The sequence below is a fragment of the Papilio polytes genome, unplaced genomic scaffold, assembly GCF_000836215.1.
Source record: "Papilio polytes unplaced genomic scaffold, Ppol_1.0 DF823731.1, whole genome shotgun sequence".
Classification (NCBI taxonomy): Eukaryota; Metazoa; Arthropoda; class Insecta; order Lepidoptera; family Papilionidae; genus Papilio; species Papilio polytes.
In genome coordinates this window covers 3,762,252-3,780,232 of record NW_013525473.1, presented here as the reverse complement: position 1 = coordinate 3,780,232, position 17,981 = coordinate 3,762,252, and the positions used below count along the sequence as shown (strand labels likewise).

Sequence of the window (17,981 nt, the reverse complement as noted above, 5' to 3'; positions counted from 1 at the left end):
TTATAAGAAGTGTTTTTATTTTCATCACTTTTACTTCGTTTAATTTCTTCTGTTCTCAATTCTCATCATAGTTTTATTTTTACTTGATGCATAGTTTCTTCTGGCAACTTCGATATATCGAAGACACACGATTAGAAAATGTTAACAAAGAGCTTGTTAAAATTCCTGTATTGGATATTATAGTCAAACCGTTAGCATAGTCATCTCATTAAAAGCAAACAAAAGGTTTCTTTTTATTCGTTAGGGAAGTTTACATTAGAAAGGGTATCTTTCCATTTTAACTTTTGTTTTATACAAGATGGAGAAGCTGATAAAAATGACTTACCTATAAAAACCGATCTAATAAAACTTTTACCATTAATTGGTTCACGTTTGTCTTCAAATTCTTTTATATTTACCTTTTATTATCATCGGTTCAACAAATTCTGGATTTAATTTTATATTGCAAATAAAACTATTCTTTCCAAGGTGGCTAGAATGGATTGGATGATCGAATCATCATCATCATCTCTCCGTCCAACCCCCGTAGTGTCGACCCAGTTATCGTCCTCCTCTCTCTCTTTTCTCTTTCATCCGTTATCTCAGTCATCACTCCCTTCTTGATCATGTAACCTTTCACGCAGTCCATCCCTTTCTAGGTCTACCTCTACCGGTGTACCTCCATACTCAATTGGATGAACGAATAAAAAAGAATAAAGCAAGCATTATTCTTTCTAGCAATACTCATTACAACAATGTAAGCCACTAGTTGATAATAACGACTTCAATTACAATATGCAATTACTTGGCTACAGTAATTGAAGCCAGTCAGAATTCTCACAACTGATCAAATATAGAACTTGTCAATTATTCTTTGAACAACCACATCTTCTTTAAAAAAAACTATTACTCTACAGTTTATTTTTAAACTAACCAAAGAGTTTAAAACAATTAAGGTTCTATTTGAAGAAGCATTTTAAAAGATCCGTCTCAAAACAAGTTAGGTTTTTATTAATTTTATATATTCTATAGTAGGTTTCCATTGTTGTTTCTCGAAGCAATAATGAATTCAAGTTATTGGTTATTCATCACTCAAACCACTTTCTATTTCAAACTAATTAATGGGCTAATTAAAACGCGCTGTAGATAGCAGTTCGTAATTTGAATTAATAATTTTCGTGGAAACACCTTTTATTTTTATCTAAATGTGAAATACAAAGTGTTATAAATCAATAAATAAATAATAATAATTTTTAAGCAGATTAATATATTCTTGTATTAAAATGTTTGTTGTCAAAATTATTGTGGAATGTTCTAGTAGTTCTCTATTCTAATATTATAAAGAGGAAACATTTTTTTAGTATTTACTAAAATAACTCAAAAGCTTCTGGGCCGATTTTGAAAATTCTTTCACCGTTAGAAAGATAATTTATCTGTGAGTAACTTCGACTATATTTTTTATTATTGCGAGTGTAGATATATATATTTATGAGTAGGTTTGTAAAGATATATATATCTAATTTATACAATTCACATTAAATTTTAGACCATTAAATTTATTTGTAGTATCTCTAAAGCCTTTTGTTGATATAACATTATTATCTAGTCTAGAGTAATTGTATTAATAACAGTTTCGATATTATTCAATTACGTTTGATTTGTCATTGTTGTCCTCATCGTCTTATTTACCACAAAATTAAGACTAAGCAAAAGAAATGAAATTTCGTCACAGTCATCCAATAGTACCTCAAGCGTCATCAGACAGTCGCTATTGGTTTCTACCATTTTGTTGTACGTATTAGCTATTCAATTGTTAAACTAAACTAAAACAGCTGTTGACATATCATATTTGATATGTAACATTCGATGTGAATGATTCATCTGTTAACATGTCCACGTATAAATTTTGTTAAAATTTCACGAAGCGGCAAATCAACAGGAAAGTCGTCAATCAACTCTCTTTCTTACCTTTGGGCGAGTGTAATTACTTTTTCTCGTGTTTTGACACTCGTTTGTTCGAAAAAACTTGCTTCAGTAACATGACTCCGTCATTGCATTTCACACGGTTGATGCATAACCTTTCATTAAAAATCTAGATGGCATCGAAATTCAAATAGTTCTCACTCCATTAGGCGAGTCGAGTGGCTTGCGCCAATTTAGTTTGACACTGCAGTCGCTCGCTAGCACGTGCGTTGAACGCGCGTGTCCGCCATCTTGCAAAGCTAGTTTTGGCGCCAACATTTTTGATTTACGAATCAGACTTTTGACAAAAACTAGAGGGTATTTAGATGGTCTATTGTAAATTATAATAAGTGTTCAGTGCAAATTAGGAGTTATGAAGATGACGGTGAATCGAATAAGAGTTGTGGTGCTCGGGAGCGCCCGGTCCGGTAAATCGGGTAAGTTTAAATTATCGATGCACTCTAAGAAATCAATTTAAATTTGTCATATCAAAACCTTCTGCTTGTGTCAGTACTCAGTACTTAAGTGAGAGCATTCATTTTAATATCTATTTACTATTCATAATCCCAATCTGAGGATTCCGAAATCAAATTATCTTTAATAGGCTCAAAAAAAGTTCTTTGATTTATTTCAAAGACCCTAACCCCAATAATTTAATGACCATGTAATTATTGGGGATTTGGATCGTTAATTTAATTAGACCCTTCTTATTAACCCTTTGTTCGTTTTCTTTTAAATGTTTTTGTAGATTGTAGACTTGCTTTTTTTTCTTCTGTAATTTAGAAATCCGTTACTTTAACTTGTCTTATAAATGAAAATGTTTATAGCATAACATTAGTGTATCTTGGTGCGGTATCCATTTGTTAATTAAAATATTCTTGTAATACTTAAAGCTGTCTTATGTATGGATTAACTTTTTTCAAATCTTAAGTGTGATAAAATTAATCTTAAAGTATTTATCTATCTCTTAAATATGATTGAAGCTGCTTGAGCGATTGGCTTTTCTACCTATCACGTAATTAGGGTGTAATTCGAAAACAATAATGTGAAACTATCAAAGGTTAGTTTGTAAGGACATTTATAATATTCCACTATAGAGTGATGTTTTGACTAGTTTGAGAGGTGCTTAAGATTTGAAGATTTATATAAATTGTATATTTATCACTTAAATGATAAGAAAGATAACCAAGTATCTAAGAATTAGATTTAAGATCTAGGTGTCGATGTATCGATAAATATCTGGAATAGGTTATGAATGATACATTTTTGAACTAAAAAGGAATGGTTTTAGTTTCTGTAGAGATTACGACTGGTTTGTTAAAATATGATGTTGCAATGTTTTATACGTTCTACAAAGATTTCGATAAAAGTATCGAATGTTACTTCGCAAGTAAGGCTTTAAATGTATCAAATTTCATCGAAATTTGAGCAACAGATAGTTTAATTTTCAAGGTCAACTAAATAAACAGCATATCTTACTTTAAGAAGATTCACCATAAGCATATGAAATGGTGATTAACCGTTTCGAGATTGCGTTACGGAATTTTATTATCTTACGTTTGGGGATCGATCTCAAGAAGTGTAAACGGAGATTTTTTGTATGTTACAAAATCTAGGGTAAAAAAACAAATTGCCGAATAAATACCGGTTGAATTGGTATTATGTTTCCCAATTTTGTCCAGTTAAGGAAAATGATATTGGTGTTCATTGCTTATTACATGCAAACTCGGCCACGTTTGATTTTATTATACACAACGGTGCACCATTTATCGTGCGTCAGTTAAACTGGGATGGACTGAATCGCTTCGGATATCAGCTATCGCTCGAAGCGATGAACGTTGTATTGCGGGATATGGTAATCAGGTTGTGCCGGGATTTAGAAATGCACTTCCCGCACCTGCTTGAGAGAAATTCTCTTTGTTATACGCTCGCGGGTAACGTTTCTTATCACTCTCGGATGTCAGATAAGTGCCACTGTGTCAATAGGCTGTCGTGCCGCGCAGCTAATATCAATAAGATGTATGCCTCTGATTGTTTTGACGCCGTTTTTGTTTGACGAATGCATTCCGATGCACAACTGCGCAATTACGGTCGCGGAGTATTCCTTTATTGCACGGTTCAGCGTTTTTCTATTTACAGTTTTGTTTTTATTTACTTTTGTCCTGTTTCATCTGTCTTTATTTACTTTCTTTACGATGATAAATTAATTGTTTAAATCTTATGATCATCAACATACTTGTTGCCATTTTTAAATATGACAATGGTGATATTACTAGTCACTTATAATATTTTGTAGTTTTTAAAGTACTTAGTAAAATTTGTAAAAGTAGTATCATATACTTGAAGCAGTTTTGAAAAATTATGAATTTTTTTTTATTATTTTATGTTTTGTCATAGAATCATATCTGTATAGAAAAGTACATTGATTTCCCTTTGAGTCGTAAACAATACTCCGTGCTAACGGATGTGCATACAAAAGCATATGCAAAGCTGCGCAAACGCAGTGTGCTCCCACATCTGCTCAGGTAAACCGCACAAACCCCTGTTTATTTTAAATCATCTGTTCTGAATCTTGTTGCCAACTATTTTCGGTAGCGAATTATTTTGCGAACTCCCTGTAGGTGCAAATATAAATGATTCTAATTATACAATAACAGGTAAAATATTCAAATATCCAAAGTCTGTCGAGAGGATAAATTATTTCAATAATAAACATTATTTTCTCTAAAAATAGAGTGGAAATGCCGCATCTTTAGCTTTTATGACGTCATTTCCGATCAATCGAGATTCATTCATCTGCTTTTTCTGATGCGGATATCGAATTAAAGATTGGGAATTTATTACATAATTTGATATTTGTAATTGGGTAATCATTTGCTTATTTTCTCAAATGTTATTACAAATTTCAATTTAGAAAACATGTTTTAATCCAATCAACAATTCTAAATCTAATTTACTTTTCGCTAAGTATCAAGATTATCCGGTTGGCTTATTTGCGTGAAATATTGGCGTAAACAAGCCCTGTACAAAAGGCATCATAAGCCGGATAGGTATCGGCTTACTGTGTTGCGGGGCTTCATTGTTTGGTGAAAGCGGATTTAAGGGATGTACCGTATTTTGTTTCAAACCGATTTTCCGTCTCGAAGGATACACTACTTATTTTGAAATGACGAGTGGTTTAATTTATCATTTTGGGTTTTGAAGTATCGATTTAATTTAAGAATCTTTGTTGTATACTCAATTATTACAGCATTAATATCGCCTAGGAAAAGCTGTGTTTTAGGAGCTAATGCCTTCCCTTTCAAGTACTTCTTACAATAACAATAATATAAAAACCATTTGTTTTAAATGCAATTATTACACGAAAATTTTAATTAATAATTACTTAACCAACATAGAAAAGTAATAATCAATTATTAATAAGCTTAATAAATGACCAATTACTGTTTACTATATTTTTGTTTCTACTCTAAATAATCTTCAATCATTTTGTTTTCTAGATATTATACTTTTCAGCGATATTCCGTAGTAAATACATTAGTCAGGGTACAAAATAATTCCGCGAATCGCTCAGAATGCGGGTACACTCGTCACATTTCTATATCTACACGCTGAAGACCGTTGACTCAACACGTTAATATTTAACAGCCATGTCTACATCTAAAAATAACATTTGTAAAAACTGCGAGTGGTCGTACACCGGAATTGGCGAAGTCGTATTCTGAAACAGCTTGTGGAATGTTTTATTAGTGTTTCCCTCCCCCGTACGTTATTTTTAACACGTATATTTGTATTTGACTAATTTTATCAACATTTTCGTGTATGTATACATATTTTGAATAGAAGGAACACGTAAGTAAGATATTAAGGTGTTTAAATTTTTTCTTAAATATGAGACAAATATAAAAATGTAATCTAAGAGTGTGTCACCTTACTTAAAACTCTACTTAAGGAGTAGTTTAGCCAAAATAATTTTAACTTTGTTCACGTAGATCCGGTGCAAGTAAATTAAGACAAGAAATAAAAATAATTCACAAAAAAACTCAATAAAAAACATATTCGCAAATTCATTAATAAATGTCTAATTTATGTATCTTCTTAATTTGTTAAATTGCTTCTTAATGTTATAATAGAAGCTATTTTATTATATAATCCCTATTATTTAATAGTGTTATGTAAAATTAGCTATTTGTTCGTCGATATACATATTTAAATTAATGAAACAATAAATAAAATATCTGACGGCCATTAATTTTGCTGGAGAAGGCGGAAGAAGTCGAAGCTGCTTTTGAATGAGCTCCTAATGTAGTAAATTTTTCTTTTAAATTCCTAATTTAATGAATAGCTTAACCCTCCTTCAGAATAATCATCTTAAAAAAAATCAAGAAATCGATTATTCTCTTAATATTCTTAGAAAAATTCAGGTTAGGTTTACTATTTGTACCATTATGGTATACACTTATTTCGGTCTTTATGACGAACTATACAAAACTTTTATCGATATTCGAAAAAAGTTGAATATATTTATCAATAACTGATATATTTGTATAAACTAATATAAAGAGGAAAGCTTTCTTTGATTGATTGTAATGAAATAACTCAAAAACTACTGGGCCGATTTTAAAAAATCGTTTACCATTAAGCTACGCTATCAGTAACAGGTATGTTTTATATTATTTTTTAATTTCACACGGACAGAGTCGCGGGCGAAAGCTAATAATTGATAAGGTAACAATGTATTTATCAACAATATCATGACATAATACACTAACCGAATAACCAAGTTAAAAGATATAAAAACTAGGTTAACATACGAACTACACACCTATTTGATTAAACGAAAAGGAAAGTAGGTGCTAATTCTGAGTATCGACATGATAACATTGATGGAAAGTTGTTTTGTACGTTATATAACTAACTCGGAAGTACCTACGATGCGATATAATTGTGCCGGATATTTTATTAGAAAATGTATCTTCTGTATTTTTTAATAATCCAATTATGCTTGTGTTAATTTATCGATCGATCAGTAGGGTCGTTGACCTTTAAGATCTAGATAATTGTGTGATTGCTGTCAGAGTTTATTTATAACTGGCTTTCGTCTGACTGTGTGATGATAAAAAAGCAGCTTATAATATGCCAGTCTATGTCCGCTATCCTTCAGTGTGTCAGGTCGAAATCGGGCCACCTTTTTCGGAGATTACCCCGAACAAACGCGGCTTACGGACAGACATAAAAAATATTTTAAATACGATTTTCGTTATCAGCAACGCAAATATATCATCTTCCCGAATTCTGGAATTTTTCCTTTGGTATTACAAACAGACATTCCAATTTTATTTTATGTATACTACTTATACGGTCAATGATTTGGTAGAATGACTTTTCATAGTAAAAGGTGTTCTCATCGCTCTCATAATGAGCTGATATTTATTTAAAAAAAAAACTTACAATAGCATATATTGTTATATGTTTTTAAATAAACTGAACGTATAATATGCTTGAAGTATTTAATCACGACAAAGTAAATATAATGAAACAATAAAAGTTATGCATCGCAGTGTCTAAAAGAAAAACAAATATAGATTACGTTTAATTTGTAAAACTAACATTACTGTGATTAGTTACATTAAATGGCTTTATACAATTTTGCTTGTTGCTTTTTTTCCCTCTTATTCTAATGTAATATTTAATTTTCCTGAATACCGTTTGGAATCATTCCAGGGTCTGTATGTGGTTAATGACAGAAAACCTTCCAGCAGTATTAATCTTGATTGTTGTCATTCCACAACAAACTCGTTTTAGTCTAATTTCTGCCACACGCCGACCTTGTTGGTCCAGCTGTGCATTTTTAAATTATTAACAGCATGATACTTAAAAACAGAGAAACCAGATTTACAAAACGGTCTTTACTTTTTCTGTTAAATAAATTGTCGACTTTGCAACATACCATAGATAACTATACCAATATTGTAAAGGAAAGGATTGTATTTTGTATGTATTCAAATAACTTAAAAACTACCGGGCCGATTTTAAAAATTCTTTCACCGTTAAATTTTACTTTATCAGTGAGTGAGATATTTAGTTTCATGCTGGCGATGTGGCAAGCTACAGCTATAGTAAAAAAAGTAAAGAGCGCAATGTCTAAGAGCTTAACAGGACCGGACCGTAAGGTATACCTACGTCTAGGTTCGATCTTTGTCAAGTACCGAATGTTTTTTTTATTGTCTTTTAAAAATTAAAAATGTAATGGTTACAATTGTTATTGTGGTTAGATCAATATGTTTATAAAGTTTCTTTAAATAAACATATATTCTATTATATTCAATAAAATATGTCAATAAGCTACAAGAACGGCACGTCTCCAACGCATCGTATTTCGACAACGTCACAAAGATTGTTTGCGAGATACCGTAAACATTTTTTGCACGGCTCTATACCATTAAGTGTAAAAGCCTTTTTCTCATAATACTTTATAACAGGAAACTTGCATAAGGCCTTGTTAGAACGATGCGAGGCATTCAAACTGAGAATTACCTCCGAATTCGGTCAGCTACGTGATCGAACTCGTTCATGTTCGCAGACTCACAGTCTCCGCAACAGCATACAAATAAGTCATTCAACAAAACGTTAGCCAATAAATATTATTGCTTAATAATCCGTGAAATGCTACCATTCATAATAAATTGCGTCTATGCAATAGAAAGTATAAACAATAAGTTGGCGAAAGCTAACACGAGTGAAATTGATTTATTGCGACGGCTTGCGGACGGCAGTCGGCAATCGGATGTCGTTTTTCGGAAACACTCGAAGCACATTAACATAACAATTAAGTTATATTAGGTAAGACTTGTTGATGAACGCCCACGTGTGTAATAATTCGTTTCGATTGATATAATCAAACTTAATCCTTTGATAATCGAATGTTTGATTTTTAATTATCTTTCTTTGTTAAGTATTTGCACGGATTGATTGTGTTTTATGTAAATAGAAACTATTTCTTCAAGATTTAATTTGAGTTTTAATTTTTTTGGTTTGAACCCGAATGAATGTTTAGATTATTCTTTCGAGTTAAAAACGACTGTAAAGGGTAGAGTATGAACCGACTAGAAATATTTGAAGATAGTAAAATTGGTATCGTTATACAGTTACGTAACAAAACAATCAATCACAACCAGCATCTTGATTATGTGATTAAGCAGTTTGCTTGAAGCCGCGCCGGCCCACGCGCTCCTCCGCCGTCGGCTCCCATAGCTTTCGGATAATAACCAAATATAATTCCTGATGTCAACGTCCATTACCGTCCCATAATACAGCCGGAGAGAACATTGTTCGCGGCATGCTTTACGAGTTTAGAAGGGGACGTCGCAAATCAACGTTATACAGTCGACATAAAACCCGTAGAATGCGTTTCGGGATCATAGATCTGGTGTTCGGTTAAATGCCAACTGCAACTGTATTTATAGTGTTTCGGCCGCATGCCGACCGCGAGTGAGTCACCCGGCCACACGTCTGCCGGGACACCCGCCACACAAATCGACACGCCTACATAATATAAAATCTATGTCAAATTGAGTTCACAGTAAACAATGACACTCAAACAATAGTCGCGAATTTGACGACCTGATGGTACCAATAGAAAGCAATCAAGGTTGTAATTATTGTTTAATTGCAATGCTTTAAAATTGATCGATATTGACGTGGCCGATTTTAGCTAATGTCGATTTTCTAGACTTCTGGGTCATGCGCAACTTAACAATATTGTTTACTAATACACCTGTCAAAAGTGGGCTCCGTAAGAGAAACTTGAATTAGCGCGTGAACTGTGCTGACATTTTGAATCGAGAGAAAGGTTCATTGTAGTTATTTTTTTTGGAAAATGAATATAGTTGTAGCGATTATCCGGTGATCGAGCGAAAGGAGTTTAATTAAGTGCGGTTTACAGATATAAGGTGGATTTAAGAACATGTAAGCGACCCGCTTTGGCTCCAATTACCGAGGCCGTCGCGTCGTCGATTGTGATCGCAGCGGTGATAGCTTTAATTAATATTTACCTCGTGCTACCGTTTTCAGTTCGAGTTGTCACCTCAAATGCCGTTACACCGACCCAATGTTATCCTTAACCTTGTTCAAAGATATAAGCGTGGATTTTATTATTTTATAGCCTTGCTTATCTTATTGTGAATAAAAATTAAACTTCACCTCGTTAGTTTTTAAAAGGTCAACTTTGTCGTAAATGAAAGTGATAAATTACTCAAAAATGAATCGCAAATTGCGTGCAAACATTATAAATTTTCTTTTCTCGATAAAGTTACTGAAAAATTTATTTGCACGCAAGCAAATCACGTGCTTAGCAGTAATTTATTGCGGACATTAAAAAAAGAAGCGTCCAGTTTTCGACATCGTATCGCGAAAGGTCGCGTGCCGGAGACTGTTTAAATCTTTGAATCTCATTTAAATTTGGGACGCGTTATACAACAGATTCAACGTAAGGATATATCTGTCATCGAACAATCGTAAATGCCGCCCATTTGTACTTAGTCTAGGAAAATTGTAGAGTTGCGAAACTAAATATCATTAATTCACGATACCGGTTAAGCGTGATTGACCGTATATTAACAGATATAAAAGTAGCACTAAATGACACATTTATTGGATCAAGATGTTAAAATGTAACAGGTCAATTTTGTTTTCCGATATCCATTTAGCATAGAAAGTTTTAAAATGGGCGGTATCCGCGATTTGTTGGTAACACATTGGTTCCTATAAGATCTCCTTCTCTTGCTGTTACAACATTTATTAAGCCAAATTCGATCGTCGTGTTCACGTCACCGAGTGAATAATGTTCACGTGGCTCACCTTGAATTGGTCGAAACCTTATCAGTGGTGAAAGTACTTGTTAGTATAATTGGGGTATAATATAACATGAAATGTATCGCTCGCTCGATTTGCGTGTTTTGATAAGTGCAATTTACATATTACGTTAAACACATATTTGGTTTAAATATTGTTCAGGGATAGTGTAAAAAACTAAAAATCGATTTACATTACGCCAACACCCCACTTAACCCCATGATGCTTTTTCAAGTCTTAATAATTGAATTGAAATTAGATGAAAATAAATGGGGAAATATAGTAATTCAGTTTCATAGACGAATAACTGAAATCCCTATACCTTTAGTTTATGATGACACATAAAAAATATTGTTTCTATAAAGCTATTTTTTAATTGTGTTGTAAATGATTAAATGTTTATTTTAGATTTAAACTTTTATTCTGCTTGTACTGTGAGGATTTATTTTTTTAATCAACAACCAAACTTAGACATAAAAATCTTTATAATTCAAAGTAATCTTAGATTTTATACCGCTTTTTATGTTGGAATTTCGCTTTATCTATGAGACGGCTTATGTAATTCTCTCGGATAATTAATATGTATGTATTAAGATAAGCCTGTTGAAATTTAATTGACATTAATTTCGATTTACGTAACATTACGTGTATTGCTAAAAATTTTACACAATTTAGACAGTGTTTTATCAAGAAAGTTACGAACAGGACGTTAACCTGATGTCTTAACTAAATGTCCGTTTCTAACAAATTTTACGCTTGTCAGAAACTCGATAAAATGTTACGTCTTTAAGCCTTAATTCCACTAAACGTATCTCAAACTGATTTATAACCATTATTTCATTTAATACTTCACGATGACTTTTCCACGGTTGAATAGAATCCTAACCAAACAATATTAATGATAATGTACTTGACATATCAATAAATCGTCTAGAAGAGCTCGTTTTAAACATAAAAAGCGTTGTTTTCATCTATATCTACATATATCTACGAGTATACTATTGTTACAAAGACGAAAGATTAGTAATCTTTCTTCTTTCTTCTTCTTTTTGGATATTTGTATGTATTGAAATAACTCAAAAACTACTGGGCTGATTTCAAATTCTTTCATCATTAAAACCTACGTTATCGCTGAGTAACATTGACAATATTTTCTTAATTTCACGCGGACGAATTCGCGAACAGCTAGTAAAAATAAAAGAAACAAAGTTAAAAGGCAGCTTTTACATTTTTTATTAAGGTGATGTACGTAATACCTTTTATGATATCAAATGTAAGTCGATAATATTGCGAATTAAATTGTTGCAAGTACACGCAGGTAAAAGGAAAGTTCGACAGCCTCAAAAGATAACCAGGAATTCCCAATTAACACCACACGATTGTTTGCATAAAAGTTGAACGAATTCAATTCTCTTATGTGTTCTTTATTGATAAGTCGGCGGCAAGTAATCTCAGTTCATAAGCTCAATTAAAACTAAAATAAAAAATCAAAGTGTTATTGAAACTGTCCGTAAACAAATTTTGGATCGCCAGTTTATTAAAAAAACAAGACACACAGATAATACATTTATTATCAGGGTTATTCATATTAAAATATTTTAGTAAACTAAATGAACGTATATTTATCATAGTGACAAAAGTCTTAAAATGCGTTCAGTATTCCATTCTCTATAATAACTTTCGTAAACTAAATTTGCACTTATATTATTAAGAGAAAGATTTGTATTTTTGTACTTATTGAAATAACTCAAAAATACTGTGTCGATTTTAAAAATTCTTTCACCGTTAGAAAAGTAATTTATCTGTAAATAACACAGGTTATTTTTTTATTTTCACGCGGGCAAAGTCGCGAGCAACAGCTACTATAAAATAAAACAAGTACAGTCAAATAGCGTTAATATTTCTCTATTGTAATAGACGCTCGTAAACGGGAGCTAGTAAAGACGGCGCGACATATTTACTGGTCTGTCATGGAATATATTTCTCGAATCCGGATAAACTCAATAAAACAGCTGATGAGATGCCGCATAAAGATATCACTGGACTGAACTATATTCCTCTTTATGACCCACTATAAGATTATACTACTGTAATCAAAATTTTCATGCATTACCGTGATTATTACAAGCTTCAGTCTAGTTGTAAACAATTGAGTGAGTTTGTTTTAAAAATGGAAGTTTGTTTATTATTTCTTTGAATTCTTCCGCAGCTCTTAGTGGCTATTAAGCGTTCAATGTTAAGGTAAATAAAACTATTGAATTAGCATTCGTAATAGCTTGTTATTCGCGAATAGACAAAGGAAAGTTTTCGTTCTGTTAAAATAAATAATTAAAAATGGAATATCGTTACATTGAAGTTCAATTATTCATAAAATAATCTATTTAAATACTAACGCCGTAAGTAAGTAAGCATCGATCATCCGACAAAAAAAGTTATATCTTTCTGAAAGCTGAAAAAGTTGTAACTCTTACCGCCAAATGAGGTGTTATTGGAAGAATTGTTGGGACTATATCCCATTTCATTCTACTTAATGCTTGTATGACTCAAAAAGAATTAAGTGTGAATTATTATAAAGTTTCATTTAGCAGATTAAATTATTTAAAATTAGCATTTACATCTTCTCAACTGATACTAACAATGTTTTGTACAATTAGTGTTTAATTAGACTCTGGTCATGTCTTAAACAAACTCTGCTTTTCACTAATTGTGGCTTGTAGTTATAAATTTCATATAGTACAACCCTTGTAACACCTCGAGCTAATTGCTACTTTCTCTGGATCCAATTGAATTTCATTAGTTGTAACTGTGATAAAATTTAAACCATAGGAGTCGGCTGTTTCGCTTTCTATGATTAAAACATCTTGTTATACTGCACCCACGTCTAGACAGGCTGGACCTTTTTTGTGCACGTCTGAGGGTGCGGACTGAATTCGCCTTTCACATCTATCACAATTGAAAGAATGCTAACTGTTATATACGCACTTGTGACTTTTTTCAATTTACTTCATTGAACCAGGTTATAATAATAGCAAAAAGTGACATTTAATATCGTGTTTATTTATGTTTGTGTTTCATTGTTACAGCGGTGGTGGTGCGGTATTTGACGAAGCGGTACATCGGTGAATACAGTTCAACTGGCGGTGAGTGCTAACATGTACTATGCCCTTGTGTTTGGCATTCAATGTTGTTATTCGTGTTCCAAATTGTATGGGCATAATTATAAGTAATAAGCGACAGACAGATATTAATAGGTTCGATGATGGGCCCTCAGGGAGGGCTGCGTGTCTTGCCAAGCTCTGGATGCCAATGCACGAGTTTATTTGCGAATGTTGGCATCGCGGTCGGCGGGAGTGCCATGCCAAGGCTGACCGACGCCGGCGCCCGATAACATACGGACATTGACTTTAACAGAAAGCTGGAATTAAAACATAAAAACAAATGAATGAGATAGACACAATAATTAGGACTTATTGAACTCTAAAGTTGAATTCCAAAGTTTGACTGCCGTTCATTTCATAATTTGTGACAGGCAATGTAAATGTTATTTTGTTTCAGATTTCCTTTACCAACATCGAGTCGCGTTTGATGGTGCTACCTCAGAAGTAGAGGTGTTGGATACGTGTGGTTGTGCGGTAAATAACTTTATCAAATAACGTAATTCTTTTTCAGCTTTATTGCAGATTTTAAAAGAACTTTTTGTTCGATAGAAACGAGGATGTCTGGCGGAGCACTTGCGTTGGGGCGATGCATTCGCGGTGGTGTACTCAGTTTGTGACCGGCGCTCCTTCCTGGCTGCGGCTGAGCTTCTAGCTCTATTGGAGAGAACGAGACTGCCTGGCTGTGCAGCCGTCACACTGCTAGGGAATAAAAGGGACCTGGAACATGCGAGGTATGTCCCGAAAACTCTTTAAAACATAGATAAAGTGCACCTGTTCTTAGCCTAATAATCAGATGCCTACGAAGTATTAATATTTTGTTTCTTCATAGGTGTGTAAAAGCTGAAGAAGGTCAAGAGCTATCGTTGCGGTTCGGTTGCCAGTTCTACGAGGTGTCTGCGGCGGAGTCTTGCGCTGGCGCGGCGCTCGCTTTCCACGCGCTGTTGCGGGAAGCGCGCTCTCTGGCGCTACTGCTGCCCGCACCGCGTCGCAAACTCGCCGCTTACTCTGTCTCTAAGGTACGACCAATACTACCTACTAAGCGCACGTGTTTGTCGCTAGTCTTCCATGAGTTTGTCTTACATCGAAACATTTGAGTTCACTGATATTGAGCAGTAGATTCTCTGTCGCAAACACGTAGACTTCTTGGGTCACAGACTAAATGTCAGCGATGGATATATTTAAATGTTCCACAAAAAAAATATCATCAGGTTTAAAAAATTAAGGTCATCAATTTGTTCGAACGGTGCAGACATATTATTATACTTACTTATTTGTTTGTTACAGGTGATTGGGACGATTCTCGGATTGAGCAACAAGAGCGTAAGGAAGAAAAGACCATCTCTCAGCATATGATTCGGCTCTTGCTGATCGTCTACTGGATTTCGTTGTTCACTCCGCGATAGGAGTATCTTTTCTTTCTGCGCGATGCAGAATACTTTGTTGGAAAGCGGGCCGCGGCTTGGGAGTACGGAAATGACGTGAAGGAATCTCGGTATGAAGCTTTTGAAAGATGGCCAATTTCTACTTTGTATAATTCCTTTCCATTGTTATGAATACTATTGTATATTGTTATTTGTGTAAATAAAATAATTTGCTACGCATGTTTAATATATTAAATAGTTGAATACCACAGTGTGCCTTTACTACCAGTACTTTTTTAATTTTCAAGTATCTTATTAAAGAGATTTCATTGTTACTGAATTGTATTGTTATTATATTAGACTGATATATTAAGATAATTTTGAAATGAAAACGCAGATTCACTCTGGTTAAAAAATAATTTGGTAAAACAAATGGAGAAAGATTGTATTTTATAAGGGAAAAAAAAGGGAATTTACATTCAAGGAATAAAATTTAAGTGTGATACGAAGTTATATTGAAATATGGATTTAATGTGTACTTTAGAATACAATTGTTAAATGCAATACAATATTCCCTTGAGTTAGGTATTTGATTTTCACTTTGGAATTATTAAAACACTTGATTTATTCCTTTTTAGACCCTTCTATCTTACAAGATTACGGTAATGATATTGAATCAATCCTAAATTGTATAAGTTGGCATGTTCCTTTAGTATGAATAGTAGGATGTGTAAAGATCAAAGAGTAAACAAGGATCTAACATGTGATTAATATTCCTTGATTATTTCCTCATTTAATTTATTTCTTAATTTTATCCCACCTTGACTTATATCAGTCATATTACGTTTAAGATTTTGCTTTTTTTAATAATTCCGGATAAGTACCAATATTTGAATATTTTGAATTCAGATGTCTTTGAATTTTTTATATCATTCGAGTCAAATGGTATAATTTTGTTTTTTGTTAAAACAGTTTTTTATTTGTAAATACAACACGAATATTCAAATAAAATATTTTTTGACATTATGTTTTTGTTTCTATTCCTAATACGTAAACACCAAATTTTTAATACCAGATTCTATCAATTATTAAAAAAAAAATCTCAAAATGAACATGTTTTAAATTTAGTTAAGTAAAGATTTAAGATCTCGAATCCGCCTTTCCACAATTACTGTGTACCATAACTTAGTAAACATAATAACTAACATTGTAGCGAAAGCTTAACAATGTAGCTACCTATATTTAAAGAGGGAAATTACGATTCTAACATATTCCCCTGTTAAATTCCTATAATAACTTCCTATTCAATCCTACAAAACATTTACGTGAATAGATGAAAACAAAATAAGCAAAAACATTAACTAACGAAGTCCGCTTGCATGTAAGAACCAGGATACATTCACAGTAACGTAGACGTTAATTACCGGGGACTATTCCTATGTTGAGACGGGTACATGTCGCATCAGTGTGAATACACCCTAAGGCTGACCAGAAGGCATTTTACAGTTAAGGACCTTTATTTCCTACCCATTTCGATCACACAATATAATGAAGTCGAAACACGGTCATAGTTACGTAGTACTATAGTCTGATGTACGATATTCATTCTAAATGGGAAGCGTATTAACTTCTTCTATACAAATCTTCTAGCTTTGTCGTATCACAGGTGAGTTAGTGTGAGTAACCCCTTTCACCGGTTATAAAGATTCACTTTTCTAAACACTAACTTGGATGCGAAACCCGAGGTACTACAAATTATAATTACTTTCGATGTTATCAAAGAAATTGTCGAACCGCTGCCTTCTCCACCCACTTGCGTCTGATTTGTGTACACCGCGGTAACTCCCACCGCTCTTAGCTAACGAATTAACTAGTCATCGAGTAAAACCAATTAGGTTTGAATGCTAAAATTAATTAATGTGCGGATTAACTTAACAAGGCCTAGGCGAGTTGAAATTTAATTGAAATTTCTCTTAAAGAAAATAAAGACTTGGGATTATTTTGATTAATTCAAACCGTCTATGGTAGTAATTCTTTCTTTACACGTTTCAAATACAAATTTAAAACCTAACAATAATGTGTTATATAGAAATTATTGATATTGTTGTGAAAAATGATTAGCACGAATGAAAAATTAATTACATTATAATTTTCGAAGTAAATTGATATTCTAGAGAAGCCAATTTTCGAAATTGATGATAAATTAGAAATATTAAAGTCAGAGACAGGATAAATGTTGCGTAATTATCACTTAGTTGCGTTAACTCGTCTATCCCTGGGATTGATGGCGAACCACCCACTGGATTTCAACGAGAGAGATTTAAATTGCACCGCATTCATTCAACGTCCAGTCTACATCAGTGCGATCTCTGTGGGTGATAAATGCCTCCCTTTTCAAACTCTGTCTGCAGTAATGAACTGCTGTTTACAACAAACATAGCTCAAATAGACTTTGTATTTATACAAATAATTAACTTCGTTCGTTTTTATAAACACAATGTATCTTTAGAATGGCTCTTTCGTTTCGAATTGTTCGAAAAATTAGTTGAGATCCGATTTATAGCTGAAGTAAGAATAGCATAACAAAATTATGCGTTTCGCCAGATCACTACTTTTTTTTTAAATATAAGATGGCAAACGAGCAAGCGGCTACCTGAATCCGCCAAAA

The 17,981-nt window shown here is 33.1% G+C and overlaps 1 protein-coding gene across 1 annotated transcript; it reads left to right on the top strand.

Moving 5' to 3' along the window:
* Positions 1-2,093: 2,093 nt before the first annotated feature.
* On the top strand, positions 2,094-16,232 carry LOC106103745 (ras-related and estrogen-regulated growth inhibitor-like protein). Its single transcript, XM_013283598.1, has 6 exons — positions 2,094-2,378; positions 13,878-13,934; positions 14,350-14,426; positions 14,502-14,683; positions 14,782-14,968; positions 15,237-16,232. The coding sequence occupies exons 1-6, from the start codon at positions 2,315-2,317 to the stop codon at positions 15,303-15,305; spliced, it is 636 nt and encodes a 211-aa protein (XP_013139052.1). The 5' UTR covers positions 2,094-2,314; the 3' UTR covers positions 15,306-16,232.
* The last annotated feature ends 1,749 nt before the right edge of the window (positions 16,233-17,981 follow it).

Coding starts and splice junctions, on each gene's coding strand:
- LOC106103745 (XM_013283598.1), top strand. CDS start 2,315: ATGAAGATGACGGTGAATCGAATAAGAGTTGTGGTGCTCGGGAGCGCC. Junction 13,935..14,349: donor TGAATACAGTTCAACTGGCG/GTGAGTGCTAAC, acceptor ATTTTGTTTCAG/ATTTCCTTTACCAACATCGA. Junction 14,427..14,501: donor TGGATACGTGTGGTTGTGCG/GTAAATAACTTT, acceptor TTTGTTCGATAG/AAACGAGGATGTCTGGCGGA.